Genomic DNA, 24,029 nt, shown 5'->3' on the forward strand with positions numbered 1-24,029 from the left:
TCTAACTGCCTGTGTATAATGGTTTCTAGCTTCCCTGAACAGCTGCATATCACGGGGGCTGTTCGATGCTAATGCAGAACGCCATAGGATGTTTTTGTGTTGGTTAAGGGCAGTCAGGTCTGGGGAGAACCAAGGGCTATATCTGTTCCTGTTTCTAAATTTCTTGAATGGGGCGTGTTTATTTAAGATGGTTAGGAAGGCATTTAAAAAAAATATCCAGGCATCCTCTACTGACGGGATGAGATCAATATCCTTCCAGGATACCCCGGCCAGGTCGATTAGAAAGGCCTGCTCGCTGAAGTGTTTCAGGGAGAGTTTGACAGTGATGAGTGGAGGTCGTTTGACCGCTGACCCATTACGGATGCAGGCAATGAGGCAGTGATCGCTGAGATCTTGGTTGAAGACAGCAGAGGTGTATTTAGAGGGCAAGTTGGTTAGGATGATATTTATGAGGGTGCCCGTGTTTAAGGCTTTGGGGAGGTACCTGGTAGGTTCATTGATAATTTGTGTGAGATTGAGGGCATCAAGTTTAGATTGTAGGATGGCTGGGTTGTTAAGCATGTTCCAGTTTAGGTCGCCTAGCAGCACGAGCTCTGAAGTTAGATGGGGGGCAATCAGTTCACATATGGTGTCCAGAGCACAGCTGGGGGCAGAGGGTGGTCTATAGCAGGCGGCAATGGTGAGAGACTTGTTTTTAGAGAGGTGGATTTTTAAAAGTAGAAGTTCAAATTGTTTGGGTACAGACCTGGATAGTAGGACAGAACTCTGCAGGCTATCTTTGCAGTAGATTGCAACACCGCCCCCTTTGGCAGTTCTATCTTGTCTGAAAACGTTGTAGTTTGGGATTAAAATGTCAGAATTTTTGGTGGTCTTCCTAAGCCAGGATTCAGACACAGCTAGAACATCCGGGTTGGCAGAGTGTGCTAAAGCAGTGAGTAGAACAAGCTTAGGGAGGAGGCTTCTAATGTTAACATGCATGAAACCAAGGCTATTACGGTTACAGAAGTCATCAAAAGAGAGCGCCTGGGGAATAGGAGTGGAGCTAGGCCCTGCAGGGCCTGGATTCACCTCTACATCGCCAGAGGAACAGAGGAGGAGTAAAATAAGGGTACGGCTAAAAGCAATAAGAATTGGTCGTCTAGAACGTCTGGAACAGAGAGTAAAAGGAGGTTTCTGGGGGCGATAAAATAGCATCAAGGTATAATGTACAGACAAAAGTATGGTAGGATGTGAATACAGTGGAGGTAAACCTAGGTATTGAGTGATGAAGAGAGAGATAAGTGTCATATAGAGGGAGGGTGCTGATAATAAACAACCTGCTGGCATCTTCCCTTTGGCATAAATGGGCTGCCCTCAACCGCCGGTCTGACCTGCAACGCAAGCTGGTGGACTTTTTCTGGTCGGCCTATCACTGGCTGAGGGCGACAGTGTTGTACATGACCATCCACGAAGCAGGACAGGGCCTGGTGGAACTGGAGAGCAGGGTTGCTGCTTTCCGATTAAAGGCGGTGCAGAGACTGCTGTACCATACTGATGTCGGCTGGAGGGAACCAGCATGCGCGCTGCTGAGGAGAGCTGACGGATTAGGATTGGACCGGCAGCTGTTCCTCATGAAGCTGGAGAAGCTGAGTACAGCAGGTCTCTCAGAGTTTTACTCTGCAGTGCTGAGGGCCTGGCAGCTGCTAAGGCCCACACGGGGTGGGGGTGTGGAGCCTGGGCTGTGGGTGTGGGAGGAGCCTATCTTCCACAACCCAGCCATCCCTTTGAGATTGCAGGGTGGCCGACTGAACCAAAGGCAACTGATTGCAACGGGTTTACTAACGCTGGGTGACCTGCGAATGTTGGGAGAAGAGGGGTGTAAAACCCTGGAAGTCCTGGCACAACAAACAGGAATAACGTATCTTAGGCTGCTTCCTGGAGGAGGTTCAGGAGGCGCTGTCTGAGCCAGTAAGGGGGGTGTTTGAGCGGCCAAAGGGGGAGGAGCCACCAATGTTTCCTGCCACTGCAGGAGATGGCAGAGACTGGGGACAGATAAGGGGGTCTGGAGGACCTTTTAGATTTGAACACTCTGAGCCTGGGGTAGTTTGAAGGGGTGGGAGATAAAGCCATCTACAACCTCTGCATTAAGGTAAGGAACATTAGGAGCCTAACTGGAGTGAAGGCACATCAGTGGCAGGGGCTATGTGGGTCTGAGAGGATGGTGGATTTTAGATGGAGGGGGCTCTACAAACCCCCCCAATACCAAAGAGGTCAGGGGACCTCCAGTGGAGGGTTCTACATGGAGCCCAGGTCACTAACAGCTGGTTGGCACAGATTGAACCGGGAGTTTGGCAGGGGTGTCCTTTCTGTGATATGAGAGAAACTGTGATTCATATGTTTTCTGTGTGCGCTAGGTTATTGCCATTAATGCCTCTGTTGAAATGTCTGTGTGAGAGATTAAGGTGTTTTTTACTGTTGGAATGTTCATTATGGGGTAAAGGTATTCAAATAAGGAAAAGGCCAAATGTGTTTTGTTGAATTTTCTGTTTGCTCAGGCAAAGTTGGCTATTTGGCTAACAAGGAGGAACAGGGTCAAAGGTGGAGGGATAACATACCCTTTACTATTATTTCATATTGAGGTAACATTGTGAGGTAGCTAAAGACAGAGAAGGCAAGGGGATTTCTGGGAGATGTAGGCAGCAGACTCACCATTGGCAGCAGACATTAGAGCCTGGATCTGCTCATCCTCGATGGGGGGGTTGGGCCAGGGTCCTGTTCCAGCTACGACACCACCTGCCCCCTCAGGATGGGGGCCAGCTCTGGAGGAGAGGAAGGGGAGGAGTTAGTATAACAGATACACACAAATCTCTCTCATCCACTGTGTCTCGCACTCTCTCATGAACACACACACTCTCATGTAATGTGAACCTCTCTCTCTCGCTCGCTCTTTCACACAGACACAAAACAGAGGACACTCTGTTCCCATCATGATTGTCAGCATGGCAACACTCAGCCTCCAGCAGCCATTTTGAGTGGGCAGTGGTCCCGGAGCATCACAGAGCACAGACAATATGGACGCTGGGAGAATACCTTAGAGCAAGACGTGATATAGATGTTATTAGGTAGCACAGATCCACAATACGCAAGCTGACACACACACACTCAATCACACAGAGTGAGGACTAACTGAGCTGATTGGATGCTATGTGTCTTGTACACATGCAGTGTGTTACTGTGTGGGTGGGAGAGTGAGAGACAGAGAGAAAGGAAGAAAAGAGGGAGACGACGAGAGAATGTGTGCATGTTTTTATATTGGAGAGTGGCTGAAGATGATCTGATATTATATGGTTCTTCTCAATCCCTTAATTTACCCATCAAATATGTTCAAATTTGAAATGCAGGATTGGGAAGATACGTTGAATTTAGTTTGCTGGGTTCATTACAGCCATAGCCAAAACCACATACACTCACACACAAACAGACTGATAGACAGAGACAGACCGACAGAACCACAGGAACACGTACATTTACACTACGAATAAAAGGACAAACTACACAGTTCAGCGAAGCCTAACAACCCAAAGTATAAAACAAACACCACAAAGCCTCAACCCATTTCAGCTACACAGCTAGACCGCAAGAGCATGTACAGATTATCACACACTCAAAAGCCAGAAGCCAGGCTTGACTACACACAGCTGCACCAAGCCTACAGTCAGTCAGACAGCATCACGTATAAGACCAGGGGGCCACCTTGCACACTCAGCACAGCCCACTCTGCTCTACCTACTCCACTCTACCTCGCCTTCCCGTACGGTGTCCATATCTCCTGGGTGCTGGTGCTGTACCTGTATGTGCTGAAACACAGACAGGGAAACAGTTCTGGCCGTCACTCCTTCAGCCCCATGCCAATCAGATGGACTCCTTCATTAGCCAACAAGGTTCCTTTTCAGTTTCTAGAAAAGGAACTACAATACAATGGTGTATCACATTCTATTTTGTGCCGCCACAAAATAGAAATTGCGCAATGACTAATAACGTTAAGGAATCTACTGTCTCACTTTCTTTGAATGATACAGTATGGAATCAGTGGCTAATAACTCCAAGACACTCAGACGCTCAACATTTGCTCCACCAATAGAGCCACAACCTGTTAATCAAGATGTATCAGATAATCCAAGCATCTTCTACAAAAGCAATTGAGGCAGCAAGTCACATCTACCATTACTGTCTTAAATGACAATACAGTGTGAAAAACATTGCTAATCTAAAGCAGGCCTTATACTCACAACACTACCACAACCAGAGGGCTGCCCCTACCTCTACTCTAGCGTACTTCTAACCTCACCCACACAACAGTCATCCGATCTCTATTGATTGATTTCTTATGGAAGCACACTGACAACGAAACAATCATCACACTATCTACAGTATTAATCACTTCTACTCAACTACTACTGAAGGACTCACAACTACTATCACAACTACCATATAACAACCATGAGATGACCCATTATTCAGTGTTATTGGATCTGTGTGGAGAGTAGTGGGCCACCAATGTGTACTTTCTGTTCAAACACACAACTGCCTAAGTCTTCATGTCTTTCAATGGAATGCATATCGTAGGCACAAATTATTAATTCACATTGTGGAAATTAAATTAAATTGTGAATGTGTATAGGAATGAGGGTGTGCGTGTGTGTGTGTGTGTGTGTGTGTGTGTGTGTGTGTGTGTGTGTGTGTGTGTGTGTGTGTGTGTGTGTGTGTGTGTGTGTGTGTGTACACGTGTGTACACGTGTGTACACGTGTGATATATATGTTCAAAGAAGCTGAACACCTACCCACTGGGTCCAGGTCTCTGTCCCTGCTGGTTTAAGCGCCAGTCATTGTTGGGTGGATTTTGCTGGAGAGAGAGGAGATACTGTTAGAGAATGCCACTGATGGCATGTCATCTTCAGTCATCAGCACTGGAAGCTATTTTGTCCTTCAGTGGGCCAAGAAGAGACAAGATGCCACATGGGATAGAAGACAAGAGGGAAAGAGACAGTGCTAGAGAGAGCGATAGAGAAAGCAGTGTGAGAGAACATGTGAATTATTGAACTGACTATTTTGCCAGTGACGTGCTTGAGTGAGTCCGCTGAGAGGAAGGATCAAACATACTCCTGTTACAAGCAACTTCAAAACAAGCTTAATAATGCTAAATATTTAACCACAGTTCTCCCAATTTATTGACAAAGGAGTTTTCCACTCAAGCTATATCTGCTATAGATTAGGAAATATATCATTCCAAACCCTGGATCATTAGCCAAAGCCAGGCTGAGGGAGAGAGACACCAAAGCCAAAAGAGAGAGAGAGAGAGAGAGAGAGAGAGAGAGAGAGAGAGAGAGAGAGAGAGAGAGAGCGAGAGCGAGAGAGCCCGTCAGTGGGGCAGTAATCTGCAGCTCTGCCCTGCCCCACTGATCCTCTAAACCCTGGGCTGGATTACACAGACAGAGCCCTGCCAGGCTTGCAGTCCAGCGAAGCCCTACGGCCAGGCCTGTAATAATCTCATACACTGGACTACTCTCTATGAATGGGTGATGTGCCATGCAGGAGTTATTACTGTACTTTCACATGAAGCAACAAGGGGTCATGAAGTTCAATAAACAGATATGTTCATCGATATATGACAAATATAGGTCTGATTAAAAGCAGGTCAAATATGTGAATAGTATACAGCAAAAAACTCTCCTCTCTATGAAGGTGTATTTCCATCTATTTATGACTGAGGCTTGACTCAGGGAGTTGCCAATTAAAGGGATGAGTCACATAAAGTCAGACAGAGAGAAAGTCAGGCACTCTGTTTGGTGAGGTCATGAGTGGTGGCTACTGGCTATAGGTTCAATGCAACAACCCCAATCTATTAGCTTTACCTCATTCAGTAAGCAGTCAAAGGTCAACAGCTGACCTCAATATCCTCATTATTATGACCCATACTGCCACATACCCCCACATCCTACTCACCATGTCCCTCCCCATCCCTGTCACTGTGCAAACGAACACATGTTGAGTGAGAACACCCTCGGTGTAATAGCATGTCTAGTACAGAGAGCGTTCCCCCCGCAGTCATATGAAATATTCAGTCTCCCCCTGGCAGACAAGAGGATACACCACTGGGATTTAAGCACTTAATCACAAACAAAACATTCTGTACTTCCCTGAGAATTCACAAGTGACTTTAAATCGCTAAGTATTTTCCTGAGAGGTAACCACAAGTGGTTTAACATCTAAACACCCACACACATTCACACATACAGAGATGCACTCTTACGTTTAAGTCTTGCCACGGTCTTATCTCATTAGTTTGAGAGAGCCCTCACATAGGCTGCATTGCTATTGCATTTGTCCCTGTCACTGCTGCCCCCCCCCCCCCCTCCAACTTCATGTAGCGCAGCGACCTGTCTGTGTTGAGCTGCAGGTGGAGGTCTTTATGAGAGTGGGAGTGAAGGGCCTGCTTGGGGCCCAGGCCCAACCAAGTCAGGTAGCCTCTGTATCTCATCCAGCGCATCACCACACTAATGCTTGTCACCAAACACACAATCGAGACACAGGTCAGATAGCCAATCAGAGCCAGGGTAAGGCCAGAGCCCTGCTGAGCTGGGAGGACGTGTCTGCACCCTTCTCAGACACAGTGATATTGACTGGCACACTGGTAGAGAGAGCAGGCTTGCCACTGTCCTGCACCAGCACTGAACGTAGCATCTTCTTCTTTAAATCTATGGACCGTGCGCATCGTAGAGCCCTGCGTCCCTCCCAGAGAGGCTGTAGAAGAGTCAGGCGTTGTGCCCACTGTCTGGGTCCCCACACACCACCCTGTTGACCAGGGGCCTCATTTATAAAAATGTTCTTAGATTTATACTTGAACTTAGTCTTAAGATCATTTCCGACAGTGTGTTTATGTTGAATTCATAAAAGATACTGAGCATAAAAAGCCTTGCTTAACCAGGTTCTAAGAAGCCCATTTGTAACTTATGTACCTGTGATCTATAAATCTCAAATTAACTTCAAATTGACGGCACCTGAACGTGCCTTACAATCCGTAATTTCCGTTTATAGAATGCTAGCGCAAATGAGGGTTTAGTCAAGAATAGCCATGGATCAAAAGAGAAAAGCTAACTTTTTGGAAGACGAGATCACAGCGATGGTAGAGGAGATTGAAGACAGGCAACACGTATTATTCGCTGGACTAAATAGTGGGTTGACAAACAAAGCTAAACAGGTATCTTGGGAGTGTGTCGCCGCTGCAGTGAACCAGGTGGAGCAGCAAGACAGAACTGTGGCTGATGTGAAAAATAAATGGTCTGACATCAAACTGCAAGGGAAAAAAATCATATCCATACATAACCAGCAGGAAAATCACCTACATCAAGTCTAGACTTTTGACATTCCCACGTCAAAGTAAAGTTGTATAAATAACTACTTATAAGTGGTTTTCTGCATAAGTCATACTTAAGATCAAAATTGATCCTAAGTCTATTTTATAAATGCATGGTCACATTGGAGCTCTGCACCTAGAACACATTCACCTGCTCATGGTCGAGGGCACGAATGGCATGCAGGTCGCCGTTCTCAGAGTTTATGTAGACCAAAGAGGACAAGGCCGAGCCTTGCACATCAACATCCAGGATGGAGAAGGAGAGGTGGGCGTTCTGGGCGAGGTCCTGGTCGAATGGAGTCACAGTCAGGATGAGAGCACCATGGGCATTGTTCTCCGCTATATCAACAGAGTAGGAGGACTGGGAGAAGAGGGGGGCGTTGTCATTTACACCTGGAAGAGCGACCACAATGGACTGTTGTGCGAGAGGGGGAGCCGGAGTCTGTGGCTGTCACTGTGATGGTGTATTCCGTCACTGCCTCTCGGTCCAAAGGGCCATCTGTAACCAGGGCATAGTGCTCCTCAAATTAAAATTAAAGATCAGAGGGAATGCGGATGTCAACCTCCCCATTTCTACAAGTGATGAAGGCTATAACAGTGTCTGATTATACGTCCTCCTGGACCACTTTAGATCATGCATTTATGATTATCTTTGGGTTGTTGTCGTTCTTGTCATTGATTTTGACTTGAATGTGACAGGAGCCTTCCATGGCGGGGGCTCTGGCATGCACAGTGATGTCATAAATGTCAGCCATTTCATACTCCACCTCTCCTTTCACTCGGATCAGTACTTACTAAAGAGTTAAGATATCTCCCCATTAAGACCAGAATCAGAGCCAGATGCCCTGAGTTTAGTCAATAATGTGCTTGGTGGAGCGTTTTCCAACAAACTAGCTGTTTTCATTAGCTGGTCAAGTACTGGAGCATTGCCATTGACATCTAGTATATTAATAAGAACAGAAGGAGTCCCTGATTTCTCAGGTTGTCCACCATCTACAGCCGTAAGAAGCAGGTGGAATACTGAGTGCAGCAGGTGGAATACTGTCTGCAGCAGGTGGAATACTGACTGCAGCAGGTGGAATACTGACTGCAGCAGGTGGAATACTGACTGCAGCAGGTGGAATACTGACTGCAGCTGGTGGAATACTGACTGCAGCAGGTGGAATACTGACTGCAGCAGGTGGAATACTGACTGCAGCAGGTGGAATACTGACTGCAGCAGGTGGAATACTGACTGCAGCAGGTGGAATACTGACTGCAGCTGGTGGAATACTGACTGCAGCAGGTGGAATACTGAGTGCAGCAGGTGGAATACTGACTGCAGCAGATGGCATACTGAGTGCAGCAGGTGGAATACTGACTGCAGCAGGTGGAATACTGACTGCAGCAGGTGGAATACTGAGTGCAGCAGGTGGAATACTGACTGCAGCAGATGGCATACTGAGTGCAGCAGGTGGAATACTGACTGCAGCAGGTGGAATACTGACTGCAGCAGGTGGAATACTGACTGCTTTTCACTGTCCAGAGGTTTCTCCAGTAATAACTCGGGGGATTTCCTGCCATCACTTTTTTATTCAAATTTCAATATGAACAAGTCGTTAGGACTGAGGATGTATGTGCGTAATGAGTTCATGTCTACATCTAGATCCGGTGTGCTGACCAAACGAAACCTAGTGCCCGTTGCGGTAGCCTCAGACACTTCAAGATAAATATTTTTTGATGACAAAACGGTGTAATTCCTGAGGGTTTTGAAAAACAAGTTGAACAGTAAGAGAACATGGCAACGTTAATACACAAATACGTTCTCTGTCCATAGTTTGTTTGATTACTAAAACTCACGTTCACGTCAAAGTACTTGGCAAAAGATTCAGAGACAACTTGTGGGTTTCCGTTCACATGAATTAGTACGCCGAGGCCCAAGTCCTTCGCTATGTCCCGACAAAGGCCCCCGGTTTTAAATCCTCCAATACGGGATAAGAAAGTTCAGCAGGAAGTGATGCGCTGTATAAAGCGGAGAGGTGAGCCAGAGCACCGGCCATCCCAAGGCCTTTCTTCTTGTCTCCAAAACTCAGATTGTTCAACTCCTCATTTCGGGGAAATATCCTATTTTATCATTGAACCACGCAGTAACAAAAATAACGCTCCAAGAGCTACAATTACTTTCAAATATGATAATTTAAAGGAAATAAAAAAGAAGGTAACACCGATTCCCTTCCACGCGCAAGGGTCCTGTAGCTTCTGAAAGGACACTTTTTCAGAGGTGCCTGGGTCTCCAAACAAAGGCAGGAAACTCTCCAATTGCAGGACAATATAAGCGACTCACAATAGTTGGGCCACATCCGCTACACACGCGCGTGCAGGCGAACACATACACGCACAAGTACACACACACACACACACACCAAAACGAGTTATGTACACTGAAATAAAAGATGAATAGGCACAAATAAAAATGAAAGGATGAGGGAGGTAATAATAATAGACAATACAACTGTATCTTCGTTTTCTCTTGGTCTTACGGGAGAAAAAAATGTGCAAAAGCTTTGATAAATCTGGTAAAACTTTTTGCCACCAGGAGACAAATTCAATGAGTCCCCACAACTAGAAACTTAAACAATATAGATATTATTATATAATTGCCACGAAAGTAACAGTTTTCGTCAATTGAGTCATTCAATAAATATTTGAAATTGACGCAAACATATGCGCAACGTAGGCTACCACATTGATAAATAAATAACATTGCACTGTCCCAATTCCTATGAAAAATTGAGGGATGAGTACTGGCTGGATGTCTAGCACTTCGTTCAGTCTATGCTCACCTGCTGGCTCTCGAATGTCCACGTACTATCAGGTAAAGATGCGTCAAGCACGTTTAACATTTCCTTAAAGTCAATGGTGCTGCTGGGCTTAACGAGGGTGAAGTCACTGAACTCTGACATTGGAGAGAGACACGACCTAAATGATTGGCCTCCTAGAACCTCCACATACTTAATAGGGCCATCAGTGTTGAGCTGGATCTGCAGGTTTCTTTTGGGATTCTTGTATCCGTCAGAGTCAGCCCATCTGATACAGCAACTCGAGCTGCTCCTACTCCTACCTACGCACTTCACCACTAAGATGAGAAAAAAAAAGACAAGACGGACACTGACGCCAGAGAGATGATCAAATAAAAGGTGAATTTACTGTTTCTCCTGCTGGGCTCTGCTGTTTTCTGGCGGTGTTCCGATATGGGCTCGTGTAGCCAGTCCTCTAACAGTATATTCACTGTGACTGTGGTGGACTGGACCGGCTCCCCATTGTCCCTCATCTCTATAAGCAGCCTCTGAGAGGAGTCATCCTGCTCTGAAACAGCGCGTGTTGTCCTCACCTCACCTGTGTAAAGATCCACACTGAACAGAGACGAGTCTGTGGCTTCTGCCAGCCTATAGGAAATCCAGGCATTATGGCCCGAGTCTGCGTCCACTGCCGATATCTTAGTGGCGAGATGGCCTGCTTTAGCGGACCGGGCCATCTTCCGATGGGAGACAGAGGCCATGACAGCGGAGGGGTAAATAACAGCGGGGGCATCGTCATTCTGGTCCATGATAAAAACATGGCGTTGCTGCTCAGAGATGGAGAGCCGTGATCCTTTGCCTCCTGCGAGTGCATGCTGTAGATGCTGCCGTTATCGGAGTTTATGTACATATAGGAGGAGACTGACACGTCTTGTACTTTAGAGTCTAATATAGAATAGGAGATCTTGGCATTTTCACCCATGTCTGTATCAGAGGCGGACACTGAGCGCAGGATAGATGCCGGGGTGCCATTTTCTTTAACATAAACAGTATACGAGGGCTGGGAAAACACTGGAGGGTTATAATTTACATCTAAGATTTCCGCAGTCACGGTTTTCTTTGTAGATAAAGGTGGGTACCCTGAATCAACTGCGGTTATGACAACATCATACTCCGGGAACGTCTCTCGGTCGAACGCACTGTTGACACTGTTGGTCAACAGTGCGTAATGGTTGGAGACGGAGGGCATCATGGTGAACGGTGAGCCCGGTGTCATGATTAACTTTACTTTGCCATTCTCACCACCGTCTAAGTCTTTAGCGCTAATCAATGCAATAACCATTCCAGGGGAAGAATTCTCCGGTATTGGACTGGTGAGTGAGGTTATAATAATTTCAGGGGCATTATCATTAACATCAGCAATCTTTATCTTTATACCGCATTGACCCTCCATTTGTGGATTGCCTTTATCTTTTGCCATCATGTCGAATTTATTCAAATGTATTTGTTCATAATCAAGCTGCCCTTTGATAGTTATATCTCCAGTATTAGAATCAACATCAAGTAATGACATTATTGTATCGGGGGTTTGGTCTGCAAAGAAATACTCGATCACTCCATTTAGTCCTTGGTCAGAATCAGTTGCTCTGACGTTTAGAACCGTAGTGCCAACTGGTGTATTCTCAGCGACAGATACATCATAAAATTGTATTTCAAATTGGGGTGCGTTATCGTTAATATCTAACACTATGACCGTGATTTCAGAGGTGCCAGATCGTGCAGGATTCCCTCCGTCTACAGCGGTGAGCACGAGCTTATGAACTGCCTTCTTCACTCTGTCTAATGAAGTCTTTAGCACAAGCTCTGGTATTTTTGTGCCATCTTGGGTCTTCACATTTAACAAGAACGTATCATTATCACTGACACTATAGGACCGTAAGGAGTTTGAGGCTACGTCAGGGTCATGTGCGCTTTCCATTGTGAATTTCGCACCTGCAGTGATAGACTCAGCTATTTTGAAAATCCTTTCATTTGTAAGGAAACTCGGGAGAATTATCATTTAAATCCTGTATATCGATGTCAATGCGATGCAGCTGTAAGGGATGTTCAACGATAACCTCCAATGGTAACATACAAGGGACGCTCTCTCCACATAACTCCTCTCTGTCTATCCTCTCATTGACAACCAGTTCACCCTTTTCCAAATCCACACTGAAATACTAGTTACCAGCATCAGAGGCTATCCTTAGTTTACGGTCATAAAGCTCAGGTATTCCCAAACCAAAGTCCTTAGCTATATTCCCAACAACAGAGCCCACGTTCAATTCCTCAGGTATGGTGTATCGAATCTGTGACTCTATTGTATTCCACAGGAGAACATATTGATACATCCAGAACACTTGCCACCTCAAAAGGCCACGAATACTCATTGTCCTTTGTTCCATTCAGTCAGTCTCCTGTTCGCAGGAAATACCATCACACAATATGGAAATAAAAATTATTCACGTAAACATTTCCACGAATTTCAAACAGACTGTGTTTTGTTTCCAGTCAGTGCATGATTAGCTCCCACATCTGAGCATTGTAGAGCATTGTAGGCTAAGGGATGAGATGCTGAGGCTAAGGGGAGGGAGTAGATCCCTTTGTATGGCTCTACACAGTATTGGTGCAAAAAACACTCTGCTACAGACCAATCACTGGTTCACTTGATCTTAAAGGCACACTATGTTTACACTGTAGAAGAACGCTTAAAACACAGAAACATATGAGCAGCACAATGCATTCACTCACAATAAAATATGTTACTTTGATTCAGAAGTAATAAAGGTGCTATTTTACTAAACAGATGTGGTAATTCTATAAATGCTGAATTAAATAATAAATAATGAATGCAAATATAGGCCTATATTATGTTTATTATCATTAATAGTACTATTATTAATATTATTATTTTAGCAGAACTGTATTGAACTGTTAAGCCCTCCGTTTACTGTACTCTTTCTGCCGTCGTGTGGCAATGAGAGCGAAGCACAGCCTAGTGGTGTTCTCATAGCGCGTCATAAGGAGCAGGAAGCCAGTCTCGCTCATCCCCGCAGTAGCCTGCTCAATCTGAACGGGAGGGGGGAGTAACGGGCTGGGAATGAAAGGATCGTGAGAGAGGGAAGTGAAGAGGAGGATAGAGGTTTCACGCACACATACACGCACACATGCATGCACACGAACACACACGATTTAGTAGTGTGTATTTACATAGCGGTAGTACACACACTGAGTGTATAAAATATGAAGAAAACATACACTTTCCATGACATAAACTGACCAGCTGAATCCAGGTGTAATCTATGATCCCTTATTGATGTCACCTGTTAAATCCACTTCAATCAGTGTAGATGAAGGGGAGGAGAGGTTAAATAAGGATGTTAAAGTCTTGAGACAGTTAAGACGTGGATTGTGTATGTGTGCCATTCAGAGGGTGAATGCGCAAAAAAAATATTGAAGTGCCTTTGAACGGGTATGGTAGTAGGTGCCAGGCTCACCAGTTTGAGTGTGTCAAGAACTGCAACTCTGCTCTGTTATTCACGCTCAACAGTTTCCCGTATGCATCAAGAATGGTCCACCACCCAAAAGACATCCAGCCAACTTGACACAACTGTGGGAATCATTGGAGTCAACATGGTCCAGCATTCCTGTAGACAGCTTTCGACACCTTGTAGAGTCCATGCCCCAGACGAATTGAGGCTGTTCTGAGGGCAAAGGGGGGTGCAACTCAATATTAGGAAGGTGTTCCTAATGTTTGTACACTCAGTGTATTTCATTATTTTTCTAATTTACTTATCTAACTGATTGAGGAAGTATTTAGCAAAGATAATGTAAATCTGTGTCTTTAGGCTATATAGATTTGTCCTATCTGTGTCCTTAAACTATGTGTCACAATATCAATTTGTCCACACTGATTTTTAACGACAATAGGCTACAACCAGGGGACATAGATTATCTAAATCTCCCTGGAAACTGCGGGAGCTCGAATTACAGTGTTAGATGAAAATAACGTTTTAATTATGAATCATGCTCATTAACCATTTCACAGTGTCATGTAATATGGGCCAGGCCGACAAAACATAAATATAGTCGTATTTCAAACGATGATCAGAGGCAGAATAGGACCCACTGCTGCAGGACAACATTATTCAATCCCTGAAAATAGGTGCGCTGAGGCAGAAAGGAGACCCAAACGCGCTGCACAGACCGAGCGGAGCATTTCAGCACCACGCGGGTGGACAGCGTCACACACGCGGACGGCTCACGCTGGTGCATGCGGCAGACAACAGGCAGCACGAGAGTTGCATAAACAATGCGCTCCTGTTTCCTCTCGCTGGAATGGAAAACACGAGCTAACTGAAAATATACTTTCTTAGATAAACAGCTTGGTAGCATTTCCTGAGGAAGAATACTAATTTAAATGGCCCCAAACCGCTATGTTCAAGGAACTGCGTATATATATATATATGTATGTCTGCAGTTCATGCCACCATTTGTCACGTGACCAGATACTTCTTTATCATTCATGAGTGGGGCCTCAATAGCTGAATACATAAACAAGATGTAAAGCCCCTTCTATGGTACATAAAAATAATGATTGAATGGTCCTTTACCCAAAGGAATATGTGATTGATACAGGTACCAACACATTCATTACATATATTTTAATTTCTCTCATACACTGTTCATGGGAATGTTCTCTCTTCCTTTCCCAGTAATGAGATAATTCAATGTCAACCAATAATAAGATGGTCAAAATCTGTAGGACTGTTTGTGACATATTTATGATGAACAGTGCTGATCTTTCACTTTACAACTCAAACTTGTGTGTTAAACATGATTATTTTGCATGTTATGTTGGTCTAAGCGTGTGTGTGTGTGTGTGTGTGTGAGAGAGAGAGAGAGAGAGAGAGAGAGAGAGAGAGAGATACTAGTGTTATCTTCATGTTCCCCTTATGCTTCATGAGTAGGGCCCTGAGGTTTCCTGGTCAGGTCCCTTTGTCAGGGAAAATTCAGGGGCCTATAATCATGAGGTTGGTGCCTGAATGCCATCCAGGGTAACACAAGCATGTTTACCATAACCAAAGAAACACGTTTGCTATTACCAAACACAAAATATACTGTATCTTATAATATGTCAGCAATTATGCATGTTATTTGTATTGTTTTGTTGTGTTTGGTCCTTACAATAGCTAACAGAACATGGTTAGATATGCAAGGGTGTGAATATCTCTGTAATCCACTAGTGAACAGAGGAGAGTATGTTTTTGTAATAAATATCACAATCTTCACAAACACCTGCACCAGGAACAACACCATCTTCACTGAGGGTAATATACCCGCAGACAAAAAGATAGAGAGTTTCAGACACACATTTCCCTCTCCTGCTGACCTTGCCCTGCTCCACTGCAGGTTAGGGCTGGTGAAGACTGAAACATGGCCCATGGCAGGGGTTGCTTCCCAGTGCCTTTCCACCAAACACCCCACAGACGTTTAGCTGCACCCCCCCACGCCCAAAAATTCTTAAGGAATGGTACAGTCTTCACCATGACTCGGCCAGTCGTCATGGCAACACATCCCACCTCTCCTCCTGAAAATGAATATGTTATTGCTTCTGTGTTGTAGCGAAAGGGTGGGGTGGAAGACTGTCTGAGAACTGTCTGAGAACCACACACAGAGAAACACATTCAATTCGAAGGATTGAGCCAAAGGGAAAGGCTGCAGTGCAAATTAAGTGTTGATGGGCTGTGTGCAGTGTATGTTCATAATTAAAGATGAGCATAGCACACTTTCATTGCATTCTAACTCTCTGTTATTACATATAGCTCAGGAAAATCCAAAGCTATAAGAGTAAAGCCAGAGGTCTACTGTCAAACACAGTCTCTGTAAGGACAGGGTTTACTGTGGACAAGTGTTCTGTAAAAACACATCTAGTCTATAGCTCACTGTATTAAGCTGTGGTGTTGAACCAAGCTAGAGGGCTATGGGGAGTAGAAATGGATACGGATGTGACATAGTCAAAAGCTTTTTGTTACCGGAGAGAGATTGAGAAAGACAAAATAGAGAAACAGATTGAGTGAGTTAGTGAGAGAGACAAAGAGAGAGTGAGAGGGGGGAAGAGAGCGAGATAGACTTTCTAAACGAATAGATCCTGTGACTCCGTGTATCTAGGTGTATGTAAGCATATACACTACAGTACATCTAATCTGAAGAGAATACTTTGATTGAACTGAAGAGGAACAGAAGCGAGTGCTGCAGTGAAACCTGCCTCCCACAGCCTTCCTCCTACTGCTGTATGATGAACAACAACACCTCACTCCCTCCCTCTGCCTCCACACAGTGTGCTCAGCACCACTAATACACAACCCAGTCACTTGCTGGTAAACAGACAAATACACACACACTGAGGACCCCCAGGTCCGATACGGGAAAGTGAGTGCTTGTGATGATGTGAAGGTCTGAGAGAAGGACAGAGATATAAACAAGAATACGATTGCATGTAATTACAGGTGTATGGTTGTATAAGTACATTGGAATATTAAATAAGTGCAACAGTGTAATGGGGTTAGGACAGATTGGTTGATGGATAGTTACAGAGGAAACAAAATGGAACACAACATAGTGTTTCATCACTCACAAACTACACACAAGTCCAACTGGGTCAGTTTTGGATTGTGAAGCAATTAAACAGGCCAGTGCAATGAGAATATAGTCAGGACAAACAGACTACAGCCCACTTCCTAACATCATGGTGTTTTGTGTAACTGTAGGAGTATGCAGGCAGCTGGCCTGAGTGGCATGTCACACAAGAAGTTAGGGGTAGACTAAATGACAGAAGAGATGTGGCTCTGCTTGTCAACTCTCTCTCTCCATGTCTGTTTGTCTCTCTCTATCTCTGTCGCTATCTCTGTCTCTATCTATGTCTGTCTCTCTCTGTCTCTATGTCTGTCTCTTTCTTTCTCTATCTCTGTCTGTCTCTCTCTCTTTCTTTGTCTCTTTCTTTCTCTATCTCTGTCTCTGTCTGTCTGACTCTCTCCATCTCTGTCTCTGTCTGTCTGTCGCTGTCTGTCTGTCTGACACTGTCTGTCTGTCTGTCTGTCTGTCTGTCTGTCTGTCTGTCTGTCTGTCTGTCTGTCTGTCTGTCTGTCTGTCTGTCTGTCTGTCTCTCTCTGTCTCTGTCTCTGTCTCTGTCTCTGTCGCTCTTTCTTTGCACTTGCAAATGCGCTAGCACAAGACCATCATGTGTATTATTTCTAGTCCTCCACCGTATAACCAACATTTATTCTGTCAGGAATCTGCAGCACTTGTTGTTTGCAGAGTGTTACCATGACAACCTGCATGTCCTTAAGGTGAATCTTTCTGGGATGCTGGAGAGGAGAGTTAGTGACTGCGTCACACAGCTCTCTCTGTAAATCTAAGCATATAACATACTTGAAGTCACCTGAATACAACAACCAATACAGAATAACTAAATCTGCTGTTCTCGTGAACCCAACAGCAAACATTCAGGGACAGGGACCCTAACATGAACATAACCACAAACACTCAACCACACAACCATAAAACAAGTCCTAAGTTTTTCTAACACATCTAATACCTCAGTATCTATGCAGGATTCTGTGGTTAAACAGGAGGCAAAGATGTGACGCTGTTGCTGGCGGATATCAGGCAGATGAGAAATCTCTCTAACTCTCACTAACATGCTCTAATCTAAAAATCCTTACAACCTGTCAGCCATTACTACTGTGACTGACAAGTAGTGACCTAGGTTACAGACAGACAGACAGACAGACAGACAGACAGACAGACAGACAGAGAGACAGACAGACAGACAGACAGACAGACAGACAGACAGACAGACAGACAGACAGAGACAGACAGACAGACAGACAGACAGACAGACAGACAGACAGACAGACAGACAGACAGACTCATTCTGAATACAGAGCCGATGCAGTGTTTATACAGGCATGAGTGTAACACTGCTGTGGAACGAAGCCCAGAGTCTGATAGAAGAGACTTATAAGCCCATTACTGCAGTATGTCAGATTATTAGAGTAGTGTGTGAGCGGGAAAGTGGGTCAGTGTGTCCAAGTGCTATGGTGTTTTACAGAGAGAGAGAGATGGAAGATGAGAGAAAGAGGGGCATGAGAGAGAGAGAGAGTGCGAGAGAGAGGGAAGATCAATGGGAGAGAGCAAGGAGAAGGCTCCTCAGAACAATGACTTGATAGTATTAGCAGTGAGTCAGTCAGGTCAGTCGATCAGTCAGGTCAGTCGATCAGTCTGTCAGTCAGTCAGTCAGAAGAGACCTAAGGAAACTGATACTGTGAGTTTATAACATGCTCTTTTAACTACACACCTGCGGGGTAAATAAGAAGGGAAAAGAGTAATCAACTGAGGATCATAGTCATGGTGTTGCAGTGTATTTCAGGAGAAAAATTATAACAGGTTAACACAGAATCATGACATCACAGGCTGCCTGATGATGAGCCATCTGGCCTCACTAATACCTCTACATTTATCTATTTACAGACACTCTTATCTAGAACAACTTACAGGAGCAATTCGAGTTAAGTGCCTTGCTCAAGGGCACGGCGGCAGATTTTTCACCTAGTTGGTTCGGGGATTCAAACCAGCAGCCTTTCTGTTACTGGCACAACGCTCTTAACCACAAGGCTACCTGCTGCCCAAATGCCCTTTAGGTACTGATAGGCCAAGCTGAGATGAACACAGAAACCGATAACACTCTAGTCAGCACCATGTAGTGCCTTCACTGATATATAGTAGGAGAACCTGTTACACATTATAAAGGTAAAGGTCTCCAAAGATACATTGTGTGTATCTGCACCCCTTCATATAGATAGACAGACATTACACAGATTGGAAGAGGGTCAAAGTGTGCTTGCCTGTAGTCCAGCCACCAATACAACATACCACAGTTTGGACCATGCTACTAACATCTTTCAGTTGTAAATGTTATCTTGATCAGAGGCAAGAGAATAGGGTGAATGTATGTGAATGTATGAGGGGGGGTCTCACCTCTCCATCAAAATCAGCATCCTCCTGCTCTCTATTTTCTCTCTGCATTGTCCCCATGCAACTCACATCCACCAGTGTGTTCTGGCTATAAGGCCTCGCAAACTTCACATTACTCATCCTAGAGTCAGTGGTTCCACACACCTCATAGTTGTATACACGCTGTAGGGTTCCCAGGGTTCCGTCTGGGTAAACGGGAGGGTAAAATGGGATAACTGGGAGGTTTGCTGCAGATTTATAGAATAATCGATTCTGTCTCCATCTGTAGATTTTTACTGTGACAATGGCAATGATGGAGAATATGAACAGAACCGAGACCACAGCCAAGGCCAACACCAGATAAAATGTCAGGTTGTTGTCATATTCCCTGTCCACTGTGATGTCAATGAATTCTGAGAGTACTTCAGGGAAGCTGTCCGCCACCGCCACGTTCACATTGACTGTAGCTGATCGAGAGGGCTGCCCGTTGTCTTCCACTAGAACAGTGAGCTTTTGTTTCACTGCATCTTTATCAGTGACCTGGCGTATGGTTCTTATTTCTCCATTCTGTAGGCCTATTTCAAACAGCGCTCTGTCTGTCGTTTTCTTCAGTTTATACGAGAGCCATGCATTTTGTCCAGAGTCCACATCAACAGCCACCACTTTAGTGACAAGATAGCCCACATCTGCTGAACGAGGCACCATTTCAGCCACCAGAGAGCCACTCGTCTGCACTGGGTAGAGAACCTGAGGCACATTGTCGTTCTCATCTTTTATGAATATGTTTATAGTCACATTGCCACTCAATGGGGGTGAGCCTCCATCTTGTGCTTTGACATTGATTTTGAAAGATTTGATTTGCTCATAATCAAAGGGCTTCACCGCGTAAAGGACCCCACTGTCAGAATTTACTGTCAAATATGCGGAGAGTGGAGCCCCGTTTAAACTTCCATCCTCAAGGAAATATGATACCCTAGCATTTGATCCCCGGTCTGCATCTGTAGCGCTCACAGAAAAGAAAGACCGGGAAGGAACATTGTTTTCAAACACATAGGCATCATAGCTTTCTTGGGGGAATTGGGGTGAATGGTCGTTCACATCCGATATCTTTAAACTGAGTGTCTTTTTACTTGAGAGCGGCGGACTGCCTCCATCTACTGCCGTGATTGTTATATTATACTCTGATGTTTGCTCTCTGTCCAATACAGATTCTGTCACCAGATTGTAATAATTTGATAAAGATGATTCCATCTTGAAAGGAAGGTTGTTATGAATGTAACATGTTATCTCTGCATTTTCCGCGGAATCAAGATCCTGGATGTTAATCATGGCTATAATAGTGCCAGGGACCGAGTCCTCGGGTAGGGCACTAGAAAATGACATGACGGTTATTTTCGGGATGTTATCATTAATATCAATAACATCAATAACGACGCTACATGAGTCTGTTAAGCCACCATGATCTTTGGCTTTTACCTTTATTTGAAATTGTTTGTTCTTTTCATAATCTATATCCCCTACTACTTTTACCTCGCCTGAAATCGGGTCGATTGTGAATAGCTCTTGAATACTTTTGGTGGCATGCTCAAAATAATACTCTATATTGACGCTAGATCCCTCGTCTGCATCTGTTGCACTTACTGTGGTAATCAATGTGCCTTTCGCTGCATTTTCTGGAACAAATGCTTTATATGTAGCTTGGCTAAATGCCGGGGCATTATCATTTACATCGAGAACGACGATGTGAATTTGAACTGTTCCAGACCGCTGAGGGTCTCCACCATCGACAGCAGTTAAAGTCAAATAGTGATGCTTTGTCTTTTCTCTGTCCAGAGGTTTTTGAAGTACCATCTCTATGTGTTTACGGTCATCTATGCTACCTTGAATATTAAGATTAAAATGGTCTGTGGGGTTTAACATGTATTTCTGAAGTGCATTTTCGCCCACGTCTTGGTCTACCGCGTTTTCGATAGAGAAACGAGCACCAGGTACGGCTAACTCGCTGATTTCCAATTCAATTTCTCTCTTCGGAAAGACGGGGCTATTATCGTTGATATCTAGTACTTCAACTGTAACTCGAAACAGTTCCATTGGATTCTCTAATATCACATCGAAACTGAAGCTACATGCGGGCATCTCCGCACATAGCTGTTCCCGGTCCATTCTCTCTTTTACCAACAATTGTCCTTTCTCTCGGTCCAGCCCTACGTACTCACTGTCGCCCGCGCTGAAAATCCGAGCTCTCCCGGCTACGAGCCGTTGCGGGTCCAGTCCCAGATCTTTTGCTATATCTCCAACAAAGGATCCCAAGGTCATTTCCTCCGGGATGGAGTAGCGGATCTGCCCGGCCACGGGGTAAACTGAGAACGCGCAAACCACGAACACGCACAACGGCCACTCCAAGAGTCTGTTCTTTCTCATTGCCATTTCACGACAAAAATCTGAAGCCAAATCACAATATTAAGGCTGAAAATAAATTCTAGAATGTATTTGACAAGAATCCAGTAAATGTGGCGTCCATTAACAGAACAAAGAGCAGTTGGACACCTAATGTACAGACAAGGGTCCTTATTCTCTCGTCTGGAGCTCCACTTTACTGTGCTTCTGTGGGTTTCTAAACGCATTATTGTGGGAGGAACCACGGTGTGATTGTGTTTATATTACATGCGATCCACAGCGGCACCTAGGGTTCAAACAAAGTATCGCAATACTAGAGAAATTAAGGTTTTGGCATGTAAATGTATCACACTTAAAAATACCGAATAAATGTTGACGTGAGACATTTAGATATTTCGTAATACAAAATTCACCACCATAGTGTCATAAAATATTTGATAAGAATGTGTTACAGGAATAGTTTTATAAATAAGACAAAGATGCAGTGGAGCGCATACAAATACATGCGTAATGACAACGCTTGTGCTCACACGAACGCAGAGAGATAAAGAGAGACAGAGCAATTGAGCGAAGAGAGCATTAGACCGAAAGAGAGGGAGACGATGGTGAGAGAGATGCATCAACACCCAACAAAGCATATAAAACAACCCTGATCAGGAGTAAATATTCATTTCAATATGCCCTCTCACCTCTCAATCAATATCAGCATCCGCCTGATCTCTCATTTCACTCTGCATTGTCCCCATAGGACTCACGTCCACCAGTGTGTTCTGGCTATAAGGCCTCGCAAACTTCACACCACTCATCCTAGAGTCAGTGGTTCCACACACCTCATAGTTGTATACACGTTGTAGGGTTCCCAGGGTTCCGTCTGGGTAAACGGGAGGGTAATATGGGATAACTGGGAGGTTTGCTGAAGATTTATAGAATAATTTATTGTTTCCACCGGTAGATTTTCACAGAAATTATACCAATAATCGAAAAAATAAAAAGCAGTGAAACCACAGCAAGTGCCAAAATTAAATAAAAAGTCAGGTTATCATTGTATTCCTTGTCGTGCGTAAAGTCAGGGCATTCTGAGAGCACTTCAGGGAAGATGTTAGCCACCTCCACGTTCACATTGACTGTAGCTGATCGAGAGGGCTGCCCGTTGTCCTCGATTACAACAGTGAGTTTTTGATTCACAGCATCTTTATCAGTGACCCGGCGTTTTGTTCTTATTTCTCCATTATGTACTTTAGTGACAAGATAGCCCACATCGGCTGAACGAGGCACCATTTCAGCCACCAGAGAGTTAGTAGTCTGTACTGGGTAGAGAACCTGAGGCGCGTTGTCGTTCTGATCAGTCATTAAAACAGTTAAAGTCACATCGGTGCTCAGAGGCGGTGAGCCTCCATCTTGCGCTTTAATGGCACAATCAAAGGCACGCACTGCATGTATAACGCCACTTTCTGAATTGACAGTTATATATTGGAATACTGAAAGTCCATCTTTGTATGAATCATCTATACAATATGAAATCCGTGCGCTGTTGCCGGTGTCCTTATCACTGGCTGTTAGTGAAAATATGGAAACACCTGGAGAGTTGTTCTTCATCACAGAGAGTGCCTCTCAAATAATGGTGCATTATCATTCACATCGGATATTCTCTATGTCAGAGTCTTGTTTGTAGTATTATTGTAATATTGTACTCAGAAATCATTTCACGGTCCAACATCTGATCTGTGACTAAACTGGAGGATGATGACTTAATGTGGAATTGTAAATCCTGGTTGATGGAACATTTGATATGTCCATTTCTACCGGAGTCTAAATCGTTAACGTTCAACATTGCTATAACAGTCTCTAAAGGTGCGTCTTCGGGTATCGGGTTAGAAAAGGGCATCTAAAACGTCGATCAGTACTTTACTTGTATCTGATAGACGCCCCCGATCAATTGCTTGCACAATTAGTGTATGCTGTTTACTACGCTCAAAATCTAATTGTCCAGTAACTGTATTTTCCCCTGTAAGGGGATCTACACTAAAAAGATCTGAACCGCCACTAGCATGTGAAAACGAATACATAGTTTGGCCACGTGTCCCTTTATCTGAATCGGTAGAACTGACTCACAAAATCACGGTTCTTTTTGGAGAATCTTCGGAGATAGAGGATTTATAAAGCCCAGAACTGAAAACAGGTGCATTGTCAGTTGTATCTAATACTTTTATATATATTTTAACAGTACCGGACTTCTGTGGATTACCACCGTCCACAGCAGTTAACACCAAGGTATGTTGCTCAATCGTTTCACCGTGACAAGCATCGTTGCAAGCACCATCTCTACATATGTTCTTCCCTATGCGTGTGAATGCTGTTTCAGATCACTCGGTAGGAGAGAATATGTTTGAATGGAATTAATTCCGACG

At 44.4% G+C, this 24,029-nt stretch overlaps 1 protein-coding gene across 4 annotated transcripts in view; it reads right to left on the reverse strand.

Moving 5' to 3' along the window:
- LOC139422909 (protocadherin gamma-A11-like) overlaps window positions 1-24,029 on the reverse strand; it is a 51,929-nt gene that overhangs the window by 8,899 nt on the left and 19,001 nt on the right. For 2 of the 4 annotated variants that reach the window (XM_071174377.1, XM_071174374.1), the window contains exons 2-4: window positions 4,821-4,882; window positions 3,780-3,836; window positions 2,689-2,798 (exon numbers count right to left, since the gene is read on the reverse strand). In XM_071174377.1, coding sequence (XP_071030478.1) covers window positions 2,689-2,798; window positions 3,780-3,836; window positions 4,821-4,882 — 229 coding nt within the window. Of the gene's footprint in view, window positions 1-2,688; window positions 2,799-3,779; window positions 3,837-4,820; window positions 4,883-10,215; window positions 10,626-24,029 lie in introns of those variants that run through there. The other 2 variants (XM_071174376.1, XM_071174375.1) reach the window with 2 other exon arrangements.

This window comes from Oncorhynchus clarkii, chromosome 12, assembly GCF_045791955.1.
Source record: "Oncorhynchus clarkii lewisi isolate Uvic-CL-2024 chromosome 12, UVic_Ocla_1.0, whole genome shotgun sequence".
Classification (NCBI taxonomy): Eukaryota; Metazoa; Chordata; class Actinopteri; order Salmoniformes; family Salmonidae; genus Oncorhynchus; species Oncorhynchus clarkii.